This window comes from Enoplosus armatus, chromosome 6, assembly GCF_043641665.1.
Source record: "Enoplosus armatus isolate fEnoArm2 chromosome 6, fEnoArm2.hap1, whole genome shotgun sequence".
NCBI lineage: Eukaryota > Metazoa > Chordata > Actinopteri > Centrarchiformes > Enoplosidae > Enoplosus > Enoplosus armatus.
In genome coordinates this window covers 21925111-21946447 of record NC_092185.1, presented here as the reverse complement: position 1 = coordinate 21946447, position 21337 = coordinate 21925111, and the positions used below count along the sequence as shown (strand labels likewise).

The 21337-nt window shown below is 42.6% G+C and overlaps 1 protein-coding gene across 1 annotated transcript in view; it reads left to right on the top strand.

Annotated features, from left to right (window-relative positions):
* The first annotated feature begins 5559 nt into the window (after positions 1-5559).
* Positions 5560-21337, top strand: part of znf423 (zinc finger protein 423) — a 139495-nt gene continuing 123717 nt past the window's right edge. The window contains exon 1 of the mRNA XM_070907304.1: positions 5560-5599. Within this exon, the coding sequence (XP_070763405.1) occupies positions 5560-5599 (40 nt within the window). The remainder of the gene's footprint in view (positions 5600-21337) is intronic.

Below are 21337 nucleotides of genomic sequence, written 5' to 3'. Positions count from 1 at the left end.
TATGGTGCAACATGCTGGCCCACAAATACAAGAGTTAAATATCAGATTTGAGAAACATGTAGCACAGATTGATTACGTGTCTCTTTCATATTTTAATCTGAGTTTCAGCTGTCTAGAAATAAGAACTAAGTCAATGGTAACTAAACTTGCTGTTTTATTATTTGAGTGAGAATGAATTTCATCTTTCTCAAGTGTCTTCTATTCAAGGCACGAGGTAAAAAAAACCCCACTTTGAATGATTAGTCCGTGCACACTGCGATGTTGTTTTTGTTTTGTGCAACATCCACCACTTTTCTTGTGCAAATATACCAGATTAGATTTTGATTGGCCCACACTATCAACCTAACGGAGCTAAACGTATCAGGAATGAGAGTTGTACTCCTCAACATGGACTAGACCACTCTTTATAGACAGCTAAGAATGGAACATTTCATGGTGCCCTTTTCATGAATCAAAAATTAGTCCAAAAGATGTGTACAGTTTTGCATTATACGCTTAACTTTGGTTTTCATACAGGAAGATGCTGATCCTCAAGTTTGCATCAATGACGAGAGCTGCATGTCTTTATTATGCATCTTGGTCGAATGTTTTCTGCGAGGTTACAGCGACAGACAACAAGTGACACGATGTTGACATAAAGGAGAAACATCCTAGCAGAGGTAGCAAAGGAGTTTAGCTGTCTAAAAAATATACATATGTCACTGGGCTTTTTTGAAAATGATAAAAAAGTTATTGAAGTATTCCTCCCAACCCAGTGATGTAGATGCTGTATTAGTGACACCTAAATATTTCCAGCCATCAGAAAATTTGCAACTCAGTTAAGTTATGCCTCAGGTCTAATGTATACCACATAAAAGGATTTAAAACAGCTCTTTGAGCTGCACCTGCATCGTAATGATTACTTCATCTCGCTATTTTTGGTCCACGCGGATATTTATAGTCATCTTAAAATGATACAAAATCTATCTTATGGGCTATCAAACACTCACCCCCTGTAGAAAGGGAGCCGTAAAAAGTTTGCAGTTTTGTCATCAAGAAGAACAGCAGCTGTGCTCAGCTTGACTTTATGTTGCCTACAATTGATTCAGATGATGCAGTTTTCTCATTAGAATAAAAGTATCCAAACATCCATTGAAAAGGAGTTGAAGCCACTTTCTTGCTGTTTGTCTGCAAACTAAACATGTTGCAAACATTCATAGTTTTACCAAAATATGGACAGAGACACTGCTTTTGTATCATGTAAATGCTCTCCTTGAAGTTTTAATGAAAACAGGGTATTCATATTTACTTTCACTTTGTCAGAATTATGATTGCCAGTAAACAGTACTCTAAAATGTATATTATCCTAGTAGAAGTAGTATCCAAGAGTGTTTGGTAAAAGTGTTAAAGCTTGGTAACTGGTATAGATGCATATACACGAGTAGATCAATGAGACTGTCTCACCATAGCTACATTTAATGTGTTCATGAAAATACACAAACTGGCACCTTATTTTCTGTGTCATAATCTCGGTGCTTTCACATTCCACATCACTGTAAAACAGACTGCTGTTAAGGTATGAAATCTTTCAGCCAAATCCCCGTTTCTGGGGCTGTAATTCTACATCTGCCCCTGGTTTTTTCCATTGATGTCCTGTCTGTATCAATTCCCGCTGCATGTCTATTGGCCCACTTATTCAGTAGTTGATACTTGATGTTCTCTTGTTGTATGTACAAAAAAGCCAAATCCGCACAGAGATGACAGAGGGTGTAATCGCCAGCTATGTGATTCAACAATACGACTCTTAGAAGCTATTCAGACTGGGGCCTGTCCTTGACCCTTAAGGAGCTTGTAATGTGGGCTTTTTTCCCACTCTTTGTATTTACCGGCAGAAACGAGGAGGGGGGACCAACCACTGAGCGAGCGCTTTTGCCCCTCCATGCCAGCGGCAGTCACACTGGGGGAGCTATGCACGTGCGCACACACACACACACAGAAATGCACACACGGGTCTCCTAGCGTGCACTCATTTCATAGGGAGGGAGGAGGGAGAGGTGAAGGTTGGAGGGTGAGGCAAAGGGAGACAGAAGGGGGGGTGGGGGGGGGTGGACAAGGGGGTGGGGGGGCACAGAGACAAGAGCCCCCCCACCTTGCCAAACCCGGCAGGGGGTCCATCTTAAAGGCTGCTCTGTCTCTCCATGGGAGGACGGGGTGGGGTGGGGGGCAGGGAGGCTCAATCTGCGGAGGGCAGTGGTCCTGCTGGTCAGCACAGGGAGCTCCACGTTACCCAGTTATCCATGACAACCAGAGAGAGAGAGAGAGGAGAGGGAAAGTCAGAGAGACAGAGAGAGACGGGGTGGTGGGGGGGGGGGGGCAACATGGAAAAGCTCAGCTGCGGTCAGAGAGCGCTCAGTTGGAGCAGGGAGTGAAGAACAAAGCACCCAGTGATTTTCATTTTTCCCCTCTTTGTCTGCTTTATATTGTCCTCAGACGTGTCCCTCTTTTCTTTACTGGAAATAAAGGAGCTTTGAAGAAGACACACAAACACAGACACACACATGCATGTACACACTCGCGCACACACTGGTGTGGCTAATTGAATTATGTTTATACAGTAAGTCAAACGGTTTATTTTCACTGTGACACAGTTCTCAGAAAAAAGGTTTCTTCTTGGAGGGGCATATCCAAAGCACCATGGAAAAGGGCAATGGAGGACACAGAGGTTTTTTCTTTAAGGAAATGGCTCAGCAGATTTTAAACATTTGGTGGTACATCACTGCAACACAAAGGTCTATGTTCTTGTATGCCCATGACTGGATAGAAACAGACGTTTCATGTGGTCTTGATCTAAAGTGCGGAAAATGTTCATTTCGCACGGATAGGTTCTGCTCAGCCTAAATGAATAGGCTTAAACTAATCCTGTCAGACACTGTCCTAAAGAAATTAATCCACCACAAACGAGTGAAATGACAGACGCCGAAGAAACGGGGAGCATTTCAAGTTGAAAAATGTCTGACATTCCAAAACTGTGCACAAATTCTGTGCAGAAATGTTATGGAGGGGAAGGACCACTGCAGGGTGAATCCTCGTCTTTGTTTCCTACAAGCTCATTATTGCCTTAAATTGTTTCCTGAACTCCTGGACTAAAATACTAGATAGAAAAATGTGTTACTCTGCAAAATTCAAACTTGTGTCTAGGATTGTGGTGGAAAAAGAAGAACTGGCCTATATGTTTACACACAATACAGTCTCTGTCTAGCATTATGTTACCAAACACTTTGAAAAAGAAAAAATATTTTTAGGTGCTGTACAGAGGATAGATACCAACAATAAAAAGTAAAGAATGTCTGTAACATTGAGGGGCTTCATATATTGAATTATAAACTATTTTTGACCAAAGCATTGACACCCACCTTGCTACATTTGTGTTGTCAAGAAGATTAATGCCTGCTTACATCTGAAACATTACTCATAAATAAATATAAATTACAAGTGACCCTTCAAATACATTTCGGTTGACGCTTTTATGGTGATCCTAGCTGACCCTAACCCTCCACACTGTCAAATTTTGATTCATTTAGGTGAAGGTGTGTGTCACAACTTGCTCAACCCAACAAAACCCCCCAGGCATTACAGGGCATCTAGTATTAGTAACTTAGTAACAAGGAATTAGGTTACAATGACTTGGGCTTGACTGTACTGTAGCCATGTTTCCATCCAACAGCTGCACAAATTTCAAGGGTGAAAATACTGTTAAGAGCGAAGCAAAATGAAGAGTTCAAATCAAAACAGCGCCTTTAACTCTGCTGTAACTGTAGGTGCACTGTGACAATTCCTTAGTGCTAACCAACAAACATGGGCGGTTCTGGTTTTCTATATGCATAAATACAAAAGACATACTTTCTGTCACAGCTTGCAGTGGCTTATAATTGGCTATGACATGCTATAAAATGCAGAGACCCAACAGAAATTTTCAACGCAGAGACACAAAACACTGTCATTGCTACTGTCACATGTTGTGACTCTGGTCCTCCACACCTGAGCACCAGGTGACATAATCATTCGATCACGTGTGCTGTTCAACATCCATCATTTTGTTTGTCAAACTTACTCACTGCACCTTTTTTTTTTTTTAACTTCAGAGCCTCTTCCACATCCCACTTAAATCCAAGTCCACATTTTCCCTCTGTCTCATCCCTCTGTAGTCTCAGAGTCCCGGGTGTAGTTGTGCCGGTCGGCCACAGCTAGGCGCTGTTGCCTAACTCTCCTCTCTGCCTCCTCTCTCTCCGTCAGCCCAGCCTGCCTCTCTCCTGCCTCTCTGCCTCAGCCAACCCGGGCTGTGCCGAGCTGCTCCCTGCGGGATCAGAGCGCTCCCCCGCCGGGACCCTTCTCTCACATCCCCCTGCTGGGACGCGGCTACATTTCCAGCCAAGCACTGCCTGCCTTGGCTTTATTATGTGTGTCTGCGCCGCAGCCCCGCCAGCAGAGGCAGGCAGAGGAGGAGGAGGGAGACTGGTAGCCAGAGTCAGGACAAAGAAAAAGCAGGGAGACAGAGGCTAGCGAAGGGTTAGACTGGTAGAAATTATTAGGCTGCTATTAATACCGCCGGTAGGGCATTGGGAAATATTAACAAAAAGAAAGCGTGGGTAGTAAAAGCAGTATTCCCCTCGGGGTGGAGATGCAGGGGAAGAGCGCAATGTCCATGCCACCAGACCACCACCACCACCACCACCACTGCCTTGTGTAGAATAGCGGAACGGAACACGGGAGGCTGGTCGGTTCGGGTCGGTGCTGCTTTCCTGGAGGGAAAAGAAAAACAAAACAGACTGAAATAGTTTCGATAAACTAAATAAGCCCCGACGAAGACGCGAGGAGCGCGGAGGGGGGGAAGAAGCCACGTTTCATTTTGAAAGCAATTTCCCAGAACATTCTCCGTCGCTTCTCATCACCTGGACCGTCACGCACCTCTGTGGCACCGCCACCTCGCACTCGGACGGTGCCGCTGTCACTTTTCCTCGATAACGCGCGGGACCTGCTCAGGTGTTTTGCCGCGCGCGTGGCTGGCAGCTCGCGCCCCGGTCCGCTTGTACTGGAAGAAGTCGTAGCGGCACGAGCGACCCGGCTGCACCGGAGAAAGCAAAACGCGTGCTGGGGGAAAAGAGAAGAAACACACACACAAAAAAAGCGAGGCTGTCGGCGTCGCGGCACGCTGTAACGAAGAAGAAGAGAATAGGCTACCAACGGGAAGTTGTTCCCGTTTATTCTACAGGTTGCGCGAGCCCTACCGACCGTTAAGGAAGAAAACGCGTCAGAGGAGCCGAGAGTCGCCTCCAAGCCGCTTCTCTCCCGGTGTGTTTGGTTTGTTGTCGTTGGACTAACGGCCGTTTCCCACTCAGAGACTGAAGCTGCCGCATTGCAACAGGCGAAGAAGCAGCAGCGAAGTGGAGGAGGAGGAGGAGGAAAGATAACCCGACTGTGTCTGCCTGTATGGTTAGCTGAAAACACGAAACGGAACAAAAACAATTAGAGTACAATAATAATAATAATAAAAAAAAAAAAAAAAACAGCTCGAGACCAGAGATGTCTAGACGAAAACAGGCCAAACCGCGCTCCGTTAAAGGTAAGAAACTGTTTATTTTGCAGCCTGCCTCATGTGAACGGACACTTCACTCCGGAGTGGCTAAAGAAACCAACGCGACCAAAACAATGACTAAGATTTTATGCTCAACTCTGGTAGCCTGTTGGCTAATTTAATATCCTTTTCGCCCAAAGGGTCGCAAGCACTCTGTGTGTAGTTTAACAACAGAGATAAATCTCTTACCTTAACAATTAGTGTGATAGCTCACTTTTTCGGTTGGTTCACTACGCAATTGTTTGCAATTGGGCACGACGCTGTTAAAGATGATAGGAATGTGTAAGAAAGCGTATAGTTTAATTTTACTGTCTACTAATTGATCGAAGAGCTCCAGTTTAATTTCTCTGTCCGCTGGTCCACTAGGCTAATTGTTCTCAATTAGCTGCCACACTGTCAGAAAGACTTGAAAGATGATGCACTGGTGTCTCGTTTTTTTTTTTGACAGCGTGGGTTGTGCTTTTGGATCAACTTGTTGTAATTCACTTGGTAAATGGGCCCATGTAATCTGGATCATTCCCACGTTGTGATGCATTGCATCCCAGTGCTGCTTTGTTGTAGTAAATCTGACTGTTTGACCCCGAATCAAGTGACATTATGTCTTTTATAGTCACTCATGTTTCTTTTCACACCAAAACAATGATCGACATTGGATTTGTCAATCAAATCAAAATTTTCTCTCTAAATGTTGAAATTCCCCACACATTTAAGGGAGGTGCAGTGCATTGCTGGACATGAATGTATTTCAGCTCTGGTTTTCAGACCTCGCTCCCTACTTTAAAAAGATGCCCTGCAAGGTTAGGTACACATTAAGACCAACTCTGGAATTTATAGATTCATTTCCTAAAGTTCAAGAAAAGTCCACATTTATGTGGTTAAAACAAAGCAGTGTTATTTTTTACTAAAGGAAGCCTCAGTTTCCCAAATTACCATAAAATAGTATCCACTGCAGTGCATGGGTGAGTGGGCATCATGCATGAGGGCATGTGGTGGCCTTGGCCTCCATGTTTCCTTTATGGGACCCAGATGGGCAACGGGACGGGCTGACCATGTGGTTGCCACCCCCTCCCCCATTTCCTTCACCATATAGGCTTTCCCTTTCTGTGAGTATCTGGGAAGCAAGCAGATTTCTGACAGCGGTTCTAACTGGGTGTTTAGTTTGATTAGCAACGTGAGGGGATTTCAGCCTCTCCGACAGGTTCTGAAGTTAAGCCTGTTTCATCTGACGTTGGGTGGGATTCATTTTGTCAATAGTAGGAGAGGCTACTTACATGCCACACATGAAGCACAGGAAGCGTCTGATGTTGTGTTTGCTTTGGGATGTGTTTGTGGTTTTTATATCTATTACCGTTGGCTATATGTGCAGGGAAAACGGACAAGTTTAAGTTGTTTTTCAGTTCAGTCCACAGTACACACTAACAGGGATGTCGCAGGGAAGAGGATGTGACTGTGAGGGATGCGGTAGCCTACAGATTCCACAGCCTCCTCAGGAATCAGCTGTAAAGCTGCTTTCAGTTTTCAGTTGATATATACAGCCCATCATTATATCTTTAATAAAGATTGACTCAGTGTGAAAAGAATACACGCTGTTAGTTGTTGATACTTGATGCCTTACATGGATATTGTATCTTATAAAGTGGAAGTTTAAGGGGCACTAAGAGAGAGTCTCCCAAATGATAGTTCGTTTTGGCGTTCACCTCACTTATGTTTTAATTTGTAAAGTATTTAGGAGAAAGGACTGGGATGTATACACCTTATTTGGACATCTGGACATTATAAAGAACTGGCATTCAATTTTCCCTATTTCTGGGTGCATTGGTACGTCTTTCAGGCTGTATATCTCATTTCTGTTTGTGTGAAGAAAAAAGAAATACATTGCTGCAGTGATTGGAGGCCATGGCTCTTGACACTAAATGCGTAATGAGAATGTATCATTGATTAATCTTTTGCCCATATAAATGTCAAACGATAAATGGTTATCAGAACCTAAACTCTTTCTTTGACCAACAGTATAGAATGATAATTTATAATGATTTTAAATTGTGAAAAACAAGCAAATTATTATTAAAGCTGTAACCAGTGAATGTTTGATGGGTTGTTCATAGATGATTTTTCTGTAAATCAGCTGTCAATCAAGTTATTGTTTCAGCATTTGTTTGGGGTGGTATTGTATGAATATGTAGTTGGTTTCCTCTTAATCAGTATGTGTAAGATGTGGTTGAAAGTGGCTGTTATTGCCCCCTGCTGTAGTGTTGTTGATGCTCAGTGCAGATTGTCAGTGAACAAATCAGCTGCTGTGGACCAGTGAATCTGTCCACTGCTGCTCTGTTAGTGTGTGTGTGTATGTATGTGCTTACGCTTGCATTCTTGTATTCGTGTTTGCATGCATCATGCAAGCCTTGCGTCTCTCGCTCTCTCTCTCTCTCTCTCTGGGTGTGTGTGTGTGTGTCACTAAGACAGCCTGGTCTCAGCAGCCTGGATAACCAGAGCTTAGCTTTAGTCAGGCAGCCAAGCGAAGCAGAGCGAAGCAAAGCTGAGGCGGACGACCACCACTCTGTGCGTGTGTGTGTGTGTGCAGCAAAGGTAACACAGCCCTTGTAGTCTAGCTTGCATAAGCGCCATGTGTTTTGTGTATGTGTACTCATGCATCTGTGTGTGTACATGCGTGTTGCTATCTCCCCTCCACACCTTGCCCCACTGACAGCTTGGCAAGACCTGGCATTGGGGGGAAGATGGAGAGAGGGATGGAGGAGGGAGAGATAGAGATGGAGGAGAAAGAGGGGTTGAAGGGTAAAGGGGAGAGAGAGAGGAGAGGTGTTTGGGGGAAGCGCACTGGCACACAGCAGGTGAGTGGGCAGAGGGGAGGGAGCAATGGAGGCCAGGACGAGGTGAGCAGCGCCGGGGGATTATATGTGTTTTCATGTTCTTCTGTCTTTCACCTGCTCACCCAACTCTGACTGGCTGGCTGGCTTACGAACTTACCGGCCAGCCAGGCATGCCAAAACAGTTACAAAAAAGCACAAAGTCCCACCTCATCCATCTCCTGCTTTAGATTTGTACCGACTTAGAGTGGCCCTGGTCTGGAAAGGATTGTTTTTTTTTTCTGGACATGAAATTCGTAGCTGATGGTTGAAATTGTGATCTTTTATTGTGACTTTACTTAGTCACAGTTCTCCCGAAAAGGGAAATCATGGACAGGGTGACATATTTATTATTTACTGCTTTCACCTGACTTTAAACCCAAATAACTCCCAATGTATTGTTACCAATAACGACCGAGTGTGACATTTATGGCATGGACAACACAAAAGAAGTGTGAACAACTGATAGGTAAAAATTATATTAACACATGAATTTTAGAAAACTAAAATATAAAAATACTTCGATGCATTGCAGGATTGTAGCATTATTAATTTATTTACAATATTATAAAATTCACAGTATTATTATTAAGTTGTGTTCTTTGACATACCTATCTCATCAAACAGCAGGTCCATGGTAAAGTATGATCAAAGCAGCCATAACAAACAGCAGCATTAGTCTTCATATTCCTGCTTCTCCGAGTTTCACCACTGCCACTAAGTTCCTCTGATGGATTTACTTGACCAGTCTAGCCTTTACAGTGATTAGGTCTTGTTAACAGTGGGGGGACTTGACTAATTGCAGTCTGTTAATTGAACACGGACTAATAGTGCGATGATGGGCCATGAAACTAGGTGACGGGGTGAGAGAAAAAGAGGGGGGAGCGGGAGGAGGAAATGAGAGAGCGCGGCTTCTCTCTTATCAAAATATTATTTCAGTGGATTAATCCGTTTTTAATGTGTGTCTTTAGCGAGGCGAGGCAGCAAAAATCTCCTTCTCTGTCTGCTCTGGCAGCCTCGCTATCCTATCTCTCCCTCTCTCTCTCTCTCAGCTCTTAGCCCCTTGAGTCTCTCATGTATTATGTAGTGATGATTATTACTTAATTACACATTAATAAATCCGCTTCATTTGCAGGACATTAAATGGGAGTTGAGCGCATATGACAGGGAGATGGAGGAGAGTAGGGAAGATTAGAGAGGGGGGAAAAGGGGGAGCACTTACTTTTTAGCATTTATTTGGTTTGTTTAGAGTGTTGTTTATAGTCAGTGGAGCCAAGTGAGCCCTTTGACCAAGTGGGAGAGAGGGGGAGGTTTGGTTTGCTGTCGGTGAGTGTTGAGCCGAGCTCTTCCAGGCTAATGGCATCATTTCCACTCAATCTCCTCCTTTCTCCATCTCTTTTTGAATCTCCCTCTCTCACGTCTTCACAATTTCTTTGGTTCCACCACCTTTCTACAGTTTGTGTACGGTTCTTCCTCTGTGAACAGACTTTCAGTTGAATTATTAAGAACCTTTTGCCTGTATTCTGCAGACTGACGTGCTATAGATACTGTAGCTGCTGCTTGCACTGGTCTTTGCCTCTGACCAACCAGTCACAGGGCTCAGTGTTGGGCTCAGTGTTCAGCCTTGATACTGCTTGAGTCCTGACCAAATTGTGTCCATGGCACTGATCATGGAAAACTGTCAAGTACCAAAAATTGTCACCACATATTTATTTACCTATATGTTGAGATGTTTTCTGATTTAAATAATGATTTAGTTAATATTACACTGTATTGTATTTCTTATTTATTGTTCTTGTTTCATGTTAACACAAGATTAATCACTGATGCATGTGGTCAATTTGGCTTATTTTTTCAATGAACAACGTTGTGAACGACAAAGAATGTTTTTCAGGAAAATTATGTTTCAAACGAAAACATTTCAAATGATAGCCCGTCCCACTTTTTGTTTGCATGCAGTGTGTTGTCGTGGCCAAGCTGTTGGCACTCTGGGAAATGAAGCTACTCTACATTAGAGCTTCAACTAAAGATTGTTTTCGGTCAATCTGCTGATTGTTTTCTTTTATAATCGAGTCATTGTTTGGTCTATAAAACTTAAATGAAATTAAATTGTCCATCACAGTTTTCCAGAGCCCAAGGTAACGTCTTCAAATTGTGTTGTCTGACCAACAGTATAAAACCCAAATATATTCAATTTACTATAATGCAAGATGAGGAAAAGCAGCAAATCCTCACGCTGGTGAAGCTGTAACCAGCAAATATTTGGTTTTGCTGTTCAAAAGAGTTGCAGTTTCTGTTGATTGACTAATCAAATAATTAATTTCAGCAGTAGTCTACACCATCTTACTTTCTAACACTGGTTAGGGCTGCATGAAAATTCATCTAAGTATGTGATTTAAATGTAATAAGAAACTCTGGGATAGTAATTATTCATTGCCTGGAGTTAAAGTTATTGTCAATTAACTGCTCAAGACTTGAAATTAACAACCGCCAACCCGCCAAATGTGGGTAAAAATTAATTGTGGCGGGAAATGTCATCAAGTTGCAAGCCAATTTGGTGGCTACGGAATATAATTATGATACACATAGAAAGGCAAAATACATGTAAAAAATTTACCAGTGCAAACAGGTTATGTGTGCGAGGTCAATGACAGCTTGTCCAAGTGCACTTGTTATTTTTGTTCATATAAGCGCTGTGGGACCTGGTGTCATCCCAAAGACTTGACAGCATCAATGAGAGACTGTACAGTGTGTTTAGTACAGTACAGTTAATCTCTTATTTCTCTTCCCCTTTCTCACTCTCCTGTCTATTTTTCTTTCTCTCTCTACCTCTCTCCCCCCATCTGGCTTTACCATTAGACTAGTTTAATGTCACCCTTTGGCAGAGCACTGAGACTTTCATAGGGCGACTGGCTCTTATAAAACTCAGAGACCCTACACATGTGGCTTGGATTACTTGAAGACAACAGAATGTTTATTTGCAGGTACATTTGAGTGTTTAAGGGTCAGAAGGCACCATAAATGCCTTTTTTGTTTTATTGATACTAAAAATTGGATGGCAAATCTCGTTTTTTTGTTTGTGCAGCTACAAATAGTGTGCAGCGCCTACAGCCACACTGAGTAACTCCTGTGTAAAAGCTTGTATTGGCTTTGCATTAAAGCTTTCTGAACCATTAAATGGCTTTCTGAGAGCTTTGTTAGGAATTCCATTGACTCCTCAGCAGGGTGTGGATTTCAGTTTTTGGTAGTTGTTTTTTTTTAATGGGATAAAACAAGCTAATGTAATTGGTGATTGGTGGAGCCCAGCAGTACCATGCATTGAATGTAATTGAACTCATGTTGATCTGCACTCAATTAGAACCAAATTACTACCCAATTGAAGGCTCAGAGTAGAGCAAAAGTCAGTGGAGTAGGTCACTGTCATGGTAGCCATTTGACATGTCACAGTAGGACAAGCACAGGTGTAAATAAAATTGGTGATGGCTGAATTTCATTTAGCGGCTTCGGTTAGAGGGTCCTGGTGTTGTGCACGTTTGCACACTGGCCATGTGAACAGTATGGAACCGTCACTAATGTTTTTGGTTACACCTCTCCTTTTCTTACTGTGACAAGTCAATATGTCTGCTGTGAAAAAGGCCTATTGAACAGATGCAGTCAAAGTTTATGCTCTTTGTCTTTGGCTGGAAGTCTTGGACAAGAACCTCAGGTATTTCACCACAGTATATACACCTAAAGGAAACTTTCTGTGACCAGAAAAGTAGAAACATTGAACTACCTTTTTATTTTCGTTGTTACTCAGTGAACTGTATGTTTGTGTTTTTTCTCCTGTTGGACATCTGACTGTCTGTATGCCTTCTTATGACAGTTAAGTGATCTTTTTGATCCTTGGAAGCCTATGTGAAATCAGCTGAACACTGTGGGAAAACAAGTATATTTGGGATATTTGGGATAAGTTCTGTAATTGTTAATGGTTTTGACTTGATGAGTACCACTCCATCATCTGGTTGAGTAGTGAAAATGTAGTGAAAATGTGGTTTTGTTTGAAATAATGGATGAGAGAAGGTCATATCATCTGGTAGGCTTGGTTAGGTTTTCATTGTGTGTGTGTGTGTGTGTGTGTGTGTGTGTGTGTGTGTGTGTGTGTATGAACTCATCTGTGTGTCCAGAAAGGGTGAAGTCCCACAGTGAGGTGTACGTATGCCAGCGACAACTCCTTATCAGCGGCCAGCCTGGTGTGGTTGTGCACGTACATGTGTGTGTGTGAGAGTGTGTGTGAGAACAGGGCGTCATGGGCCAGGACTGTGCCATTGTAGCGGCTTAGCTAGCCTCGTTTATCAGCTGCAAACTCACTGGACCTTAACACACACCCACCCCACACACACAAACACACTTGCACAGTGTAGCTGAGCTTCTGTGCAGGCCGATGCTCTCATCTTTTAAGAAGAGAAAGATGTGGCTGGTGTGACTATACACGCACACACACGCACACACACACACACACACATTTAGTCAATCCAAACCTAGGTTGCCAAGCCTGTATACCCCCACCATGAGATAGTCTCAGAGGACATGGGCCCTTCTAAGTTTCCTCCAAGGCTGCGTGTGTGTAAGCATCTCTTACAGTCTCTTACTCAGAGATTATACTTGTGTCTTTGTTCAACACTGACTATTTGCCTGTATAGTTTGGTGTGTTTGGTTAGGTCTTATGTTTTGCGGTGTCTATTGCCTTAGTCAAAGTTGAAGATACCTAACAAGTATAGCAACTAAAGATTCATTTTGTTATTAATATATTTTTTATCATTCATTTAATTTCATGTAAAATATGATAACATATGCTCATCACAAGTTACCATAGAACGCACACCCCAAAAGGATTGAATATGCAGTGATATGCAGCAATGGCAAGCAAATCTTTGCTTTTGACAGCATTAATTGTTGGTATTGGAGTTACATAATAAATCAGGATTTTCTTTTAAATATTTATACATTAAAAATACATTGTTACTTTAAAAATTCACTGGATGTTTTGATGTGGACGTGGCCAGTAGCCATCCATATTTATGATAAATTATGTGGAACTGGAATAGGAACAGGAATAGCATCTTATTATTTTGGACATAATTACAGTCGTCCCTCGCCTCTTTCATTCCCCCCCATTCAGCCCCATCTCCCCCTCTTCCCTCCTTCCTTCTTATTCTTCACTCCTGTCCTCCACTCTACTTTGCCTTCTATCCCCCTCACTCTCTCTAATACCCCCCCCCCCTTCCTTCTCCTTCCTATTCTGTACATTAAACATTAGTGGTGGGGGCAATTAGCAGTGCCCCTCTGCACACCTGGCTGATGCATAATATATTTATTGGGCTAGCCTCCCTCCCTCTGCCTGACACACACACCCACACACACACACACACACACCCACACACTGCTGTTGATGAAAGGGTGACTTTTGGGAAATGAGAAATCTGTGTGTGTGTGTATGAGGACTCTTAGAACTTTATGCCCCCTGGTCTGACCCTGCATAACCTCCTGAGTTTGAGCTTTAGGCCAGGTCAGAAGTCACTGGTCTAGTCAGGTGTTGAGACAAAATACTTTCTGAATTTGTCTGAATTTTTTTTAGTCCAGTTCTCATGCATGGTTTTAGGAGTAAATTAGGAAGACCTTTTTTCTGTCTGTCCCATTTTGATAGCACTGTGGTTGCATGTCTACCGATTATATTATGTAAAGCTTTTGTTGCACATTCAGCTCTGTCTGAGTACCAACAAACTTCAGTCTTTTTTGTGATTCATCCAGTAAATCATTTATGTCTGCTTGCCTTTTGCTCCCTGTGCTTGCACACGGTAACACACACACACACACACACACACACACACACACACACACACACACAATGGACCCAGACTAATGTGTATTGTCCTCAAAGCGTGGAGTCTTCAACAGAACAAGCTGCTTGTGTTGTGTTCCTTTTTTATTGGACACTCTGCCGGGTCTTTGTAGTGCGCCCCACTATAGACCTACCAATGCTTCTTTTTAGTGCTTGAGTCTTCAGTTGGTTTTTCTAACTCCTTTCCATTCACCTCCCAGTCAAAAGGCAAGGGTGCCCTGCTGTGAGACATACAATGGAGCGAAAGAGAGCAGGAGAAAGTGAGCAAGAGCAAGAGAGCGACAGTGTGAGAGAGACTCCATACTGAATAAGAAAGAATAGAAATGGTGAAATGGTCAGTGACATAGCCATTACTTCTAAATGATCAATTTAATTATGACCTGTTTTTGTAACTTAAAAGTAAATTATCTTTTCAAGTGGCATTGTTCAGCAGGTTTATTTATTTTCTATTTATTGATTTTTTTTAACCGAACTAGTCTTATAACTCTACTCTTTGATGACACTTGGTAATATTCAAATATTTTCTTCAAATTGGGACAAATTGTGCTGTACGAGCCACAATGACCCCCAGGTAATTATAAAGTTATATGGATTTTTCAACACGTGATGCATACGCATCAGGTAGCAAGCTAATATTAGTACTCTAGTCAGCATTGTAGAATACTTGAAATCAGATGGACGTGAACATTTTATTCCAACATTCATAGAAGTTCTGTTTCTGCTTTTTTATTAGTGTCCAAGGTTAACTTATTTTGTTTACTTAAAGTTCCCTTTCCTCTGTGTATTCTCAAGATAAAAATCAGTTTTAGGATAGACTTGCTCAAGTTAGGAGAGCAAATGTGCTCCTCTGTGACTGCACACGCAGGTTCAGAAAAGCCAGAGTGACTTTACTTGTACTGCACAGAAACAACAGCAGAGGAGGGTGAGGTGGTGCCTTCTCTTGTACGTCTGGTCCCTAATAAAAGCTTTATGCTCGTATCAAGACAGAATGAAATAGAGAGACAGTGTTGGAGGAAAAGTGGTAGAGCAGAAAGAGAATAAGGGATTGCATGGTAAGATTGGTGTGAAGGTGTGTGTGTGTTGGTCAGTGCAGGCCAATTTTAAAAATGCAGAGGTACTGTCTGCCTTAGACTAAGACTTGATGAGCAGTCAGGGGACTAGCACACCCAGCCTCCTCCTGTCCTCTCCTCTGCTCTCTGTTAGTAATTGGACTTTTTCTTACCCTAAAAAAGCTAATGACTACATTTGTAAAAGTAGTTAAATAACTAACTAGCTGAGATAATAGATTTCAGTAGGAGAATCATATCTGTAAATACGTTTCCTGTTTATTGACACTGGCATGCTGAGCCAATGGGTTTTTGCCAAAGCACATGAGTGGCATTTTTTGTTTTGGTACATATATGTGGCACTTCACTGATCTGTATCTTATGGAGAACTTTGCACTTGGGATGAAGATATTGTAGACTTCCCTGTAGTCAGTAGGTTAGATATTGATAACTGTGAGCTTGGCCACCACCTTGTCTATGACTGAGTAACGCCTACATTTCAAGCCTTAGTTGATTGATTTTTTTTTTTTTACCTTTGGACTAAAATGTATTGCTAAACAATATTGGTGGGGGACTATTACGATGGTTAGTTTCTGAATTGTAAAGCTGGAACTCCTGATTTGAACCTTAATAAGATGTACAGTTAACCCAAAGCCAACTTTTAAACTCAGCTTTAATATACCTTGCAACAAATATTAAACAAATATAGAAAAAAAATCAATAAAAAAAGTTATTTGGAACAATGAACTACATTTTGTGTTCAGGATAAGATGCTTGATTATACGTCGACTCAAACAAACAAACAAACAACCTGCCACGCTCCAAGCACACACGCGCTGTGTGTATATTTTTCTTGTTACTCCCAGAAGGAGCGTGACGAGCAAGTTAATCTATCCGCCAGCGATGCGGCATGACACAAAGCTGTTTATTTCCCTTTTCCTCTCTGTCTCACTGTCTCTCCCCCCCTTCCCTCCCCTCCTCCTGTAAAGCCTAATCAAGTTTGTATCAAGCTAAATAATGCCTTAGCGTGAAATTGGTGTCTTCAGTCAAAAAGCACTCCCCAGCCTGTACTACAAGAGAAGGCAATTATGTAGCCCCCCCCCCCCCCCCCCCCCCCACCCTCTAGCCCTCACCGCTCTTGTTGTTCATGTACTCTATGTATGTATGTGTGTGTGTGTGTGTGAATATGCACGCACTATAACTGCTATACCCCATAATTTGTCTCAGCTGTTCTTGACAACATTTGAGTCTGCGTTCATATTAGACTCAGCTCTAATGGCGAACTTGTGTGTGTGTCCCAGTCTGTAATGGTGAGTGGAGGCTGCTGGGGATCTTCTAGTTCAGTTATTTCTGGAGCCTTCCCCAGAGTCAAGATCCTCCAGAGGAATGCTTTCCCTCTCTCCTCACTGCCCTCCTTAACCTCTCATCTGTCTCCTCACTGGTGCTTTCATCCTCACCTTTCCTCTCCTCCTCTGACTTCCCCTCCCTCCTTACTTCTTACTCCACTCTCTTTATATCTTTCCATTTGTCCCCCCTTTCCTCCTCTCTCTCCTTCCTTTCGTCTTCTCTCCTCTACGCGTCTCTCCTGCTATCGATTCCTCTTCCCGCCACACTCTCTCTGACAGACAGAAAAACAAATGTCAGATCAGAGAGGCTCTTTAATCTCAAGCTGTGTTGTTTGGCCCTGAACATCAACTCTGCACTTGTTTGACTGTGTGTGTGTGTGTGTGTGTGTGTAAAAATGAGTGTTCTGCTCTCTGTGCGTTGAGAGAGGTGAATATTTTGTGTGTTAATAAGCAGCCTTTAGTTTTAAATACTTGTGTATGTGTTTCCTGTTTTTATGCAGATCTGTTACTAGGGCTGTCCCCGACCAAAGATATTGTTAGTCAACTAGTAGTTGTTAGTTCAAGCCTAGTCGTTGCACGTTTATGATATTAATTTAATTACTTATTAGTTTAAGTTCCAGGGCAGAGAACGCGGTAATGATTCTGAATGTGTCGGAACAACCAGCGAGGTTGTACACAGTACCCCTCCAGTATCCCTCCCTTGTCTCCGTCACCTTTACCCTGGCTAGCACCAAAGATAGAGTAACATGATAAATTAAACCTTCACTGATACTTAGCCTACGGATAGGTCTAACAGATGATATACATTTGCAATCTTTAACAAATAGTCCTGGCCCTTACGACCCGAATGGATTTTAAGTTTTTTTTTTTTCGGTGACTAGCCAAGCATTGAAAACTTGGTCGACTAAGACTCTTCTCATTGACTAGTGGTTTGAATCTGTAGGGGCAGCCCTACAGATTACTGCATGCACGTTGCATGCGTGTGTTTGTGTATGTGCACTTGATATATCCATTACACAAGTAGGAATAGTACACTGGAGTTTAAAAAAAGATAAAACAAGAAAGCCTTTAATTTTTACACCTGTTTAAGTGATTTCATTCGCTTTGTTTCAGGCCGTCATGTATTTCAGTTTTACATCAATAAAAACCTGTCAGGCCTTGGGAATGTTGAACTGCTGATGCATGTGTAAGAGAAAGTGAGGGGGCTTGTGTGTTTATGTTGTCATATGTTGTTGGGGGTAAGTTTGGGAATGTCGGGGAGGTTGCATAGCAACTCAGTTGGACGGCACAGCATGTTTTAAAACCACAATGACCTCATATACAGCAAGAAACAAAAGAGAAGGCGTGAGGAGCGAAATGGGCGAATAGACGAGGATTGTTGAGATGGAAGTACAGAGGAAAGAATGTCAGGAAGAAAAAGTGGTGATGACTGACGGTAATAACAAAAACTATGAAAACAAAATCAGATAGAAGAAACATTTTGAATGAAGAGAGAGGGAGAGAAAAGAGAAAAATGATGAGCGAGGAAGAGAGGGGAAGAGTAGAAAAGAGAGACAGCGGAAAGAGAAAGATAGAGAGGGCGATGGAGCTTGTCCGCCAGGCTTTGTGTGGTTGTTGTTCTTTCTCTCTGCCATCCATCTAAGCCCTCTGCTACCTCTGTCCCTACACACACTCACAAACAAAAGCATGCACACACATACATACACTCACACTGTCCCAAACCCCAGACTAGCCTGGTGTTTCTGGCCAGTGGCTCAGTGCTTTGGATGTGTGTCTGTGTGTGTGTGTTTATGTATTTTAAGGCTGTTTTGTTCAGAATGCAGGCAGGCAGAGAGAGCGGTTTTACTGCTGATAAAAGTATTTGGTTAATCAGCTTCTGTCCCCGTCCCCTGGCTAGAAGTGCTTGCTTGTGTGTCTGTGTGTGTGAGTGTGTGTGCTTGACACAGGCCATTGAAGTTAGGAGGGCTCCCGGGGGGCGGGCTGGGGACGGAGATTGGCATCAGCCCTCGGCCAGTAGCGTCACAAAGTCGTTCCTGAGGGACAGGAAGGGCAGCCAATGAGAAAGTCCCTTTGGAGCTATAGGGAGAAAGGGGGAGGTGGGGGCTAGGAAGTGGGTTGGAGAGGGGGAAGTAAAGGGGGAGAGGGAGGGAGACAGAAAGGGAGGAGGGAGGAAGAAAAAGTGTGTCTAGGATGAGAAGGAGAGACAGACAGATAGAGAGAGAGAGAGAGTCGGATGACAATTACCCTCTTGACTTCTGTCCAGCACCAGTTGTCAATCAGCCTGCCCCTCTGGGAAAAGAACCAGCATATCATTGGCTACACTGACCCATATCCCGCCTCTCTGGGCCGCCTGGCCAATGCATGATTGGCCACAGTGACCCGTTCGTCAAAGGGATCTGGGAACACCAGAGCCTTGGGCTGCCTGGGGAATAAATGGCCCTGATACTGTGCGTGCATGCATGTGTTGTTTAGGAGGAAAAAAGACAAAGGGTTTTTCTTATCGAGGCTATAAGTGCTTTCATGGGACAACAGAGAAGGAGAGACAAAGATAGAAGGGGATAGAGGAGGGGAAATGCAGTGGGAGGAAGAGAGACAAAAACACAAAATTGAAAATGGGTGATGAAGAAAGATGGGTATAAGAACAAAGCATTGAGAGTGAGCAGTGGACAGGGGAGAAACACTTAAGAGATGGAAGGAGAGAGACAATAGTGAAGAAAGATGGCAGGATGTAGGTAATGAACAAGGAAAGACAGAATAGAAAAGTAAGTGAGGGAGGGAGGGAAATGGGTAAGGTTGTAAATACAGGAGCGGAAGGGATGGAGGCAGAGAAAGGAGACAGCGGAGAGAGAGAGAGGTGTACTGCTTTGTAGACCTGTGTGTGTGCATGTGTATAATTAATGACAACAACAACTGTGTAAATATTTGTTTATGATAACAACATCATGATGCAGAGACATAACTTCATGTAGCTTTTTCTGTTCCACTTAGCAGCTCTCCTCTCCTCTAAAACTTAAATTGGAGCATGCCAAAACAGCCGTTGCTCAGGCATTATCTGCCAACTTCAGTATAGTTAACCTGCTTTTCCATTATGAGTGTTTTATTTTGGTACAACAAACTTCTTCAGGGGTTTTAAATCTTTCATTGTCAAGAAGGCGTAATAGAATCAGGTCACACCCTCTATTCCACCCAGAATTAACTTGTGTTGTAGGGGACTTGATGATCAAAATGTGTGTAAATATATCACCCATCAAGTATACTTCACATTACTGCTGACGCTCTGCAATCACTTGTTTGTAGTCAGATTTTTGAAAGTTTCGTTTCCTGAGGATGCCACTTACACTTCAAATGAGCACATTGTGTGAACTTGGCTTACCAGTTAGTAGAACAGTAGCTCTGTTTTTCTAGATTCAGGTGCTGTGTTGGAAAATGTAATTAATTGCTCTCACTCTTAAAACCCAAGTGTAAATATTTGCAGTGCATTGCTAAAATTAGGAACTACAGATGGAACTCGCACATCATTCCTGGGCTGTGTGATGGCTACAGGTGTTCAATCACCTGAAGGAGAAGGACCTCATGCATTCTATAAGCAGTTGTGGATGACCCGACCATTAATGTAAGCCAGTGCAGACTCTGCCTTCATCAGGTTAAAAAGTCATATTTGAATAGGTTTGGCTTTGTGCTTGCAAGAGGTGGCCTGAGCAGTGCAGTATAATAAAACAATTGCACAACATTGCATTATGCCACCATTATTCATAGTTATTTCTTATTTATTATTCATGGGATTTTAAGTTGTTGTCCCGGAAGATGCAATTTTGTGTACTGATCTCTGCTTGGTCTTATCACCGGCAGGTTTTTTACTGATGACATGTCTCCTCATGGTGCTGCTCACTCAACTTTAGATCAGAAAAATATCTTTTTTAATATTATTTTAAAGATTCTTATGACATATTTCTTTTCAGCTTCAAGGTCAAATATCTAATTTCCAATTCCTTTATGTTTTTTTTACCTGGAGACTTGAGACTCTGATATTGGGAAATTCTGCAGTGCAGATTCTCATATTAAGATCTATTTTGCGTATGCATGTAAATATATGTGTGTGTGTGTGTGTTGTCACGGTGGACACCCTGGTATAGTTGTGTGCCTGTCTAATGAACCGTGGCAGCCCATTACAATGCAGCCGAGAGTGTTGTGTAGTTTTGTGTTGCAATTTGGTATAGCGGTTACCGTTTGTGTGCTTGTGTGTGTTGTTTGCATCTGATTGTTTATTGATGTTTGCCCAGAATGGATAATGTGGTGCTCTTGTACGCTGATGTTTTTATGCTCCCAGCTTGGGTGGTGCTAAGGAGGATTTCTTAAAACACATATACATGCACACACACATGCACATAAATAAAATGACTTAAGCCAACAACTAATGACCAATTTTTAAAACTCTGTCCCTAAAATGTATCATGTCTATAGCTTTGTTCCACCTTTAAATAATGTGACAACAAAACAGCACCTTGGCCTTTGTGTTTGACATTCCTGCCATCTGCAGACATCTTACACCAATCTGTGGAAATGACCCAGGCTGCCAAATAAACACAAATAGT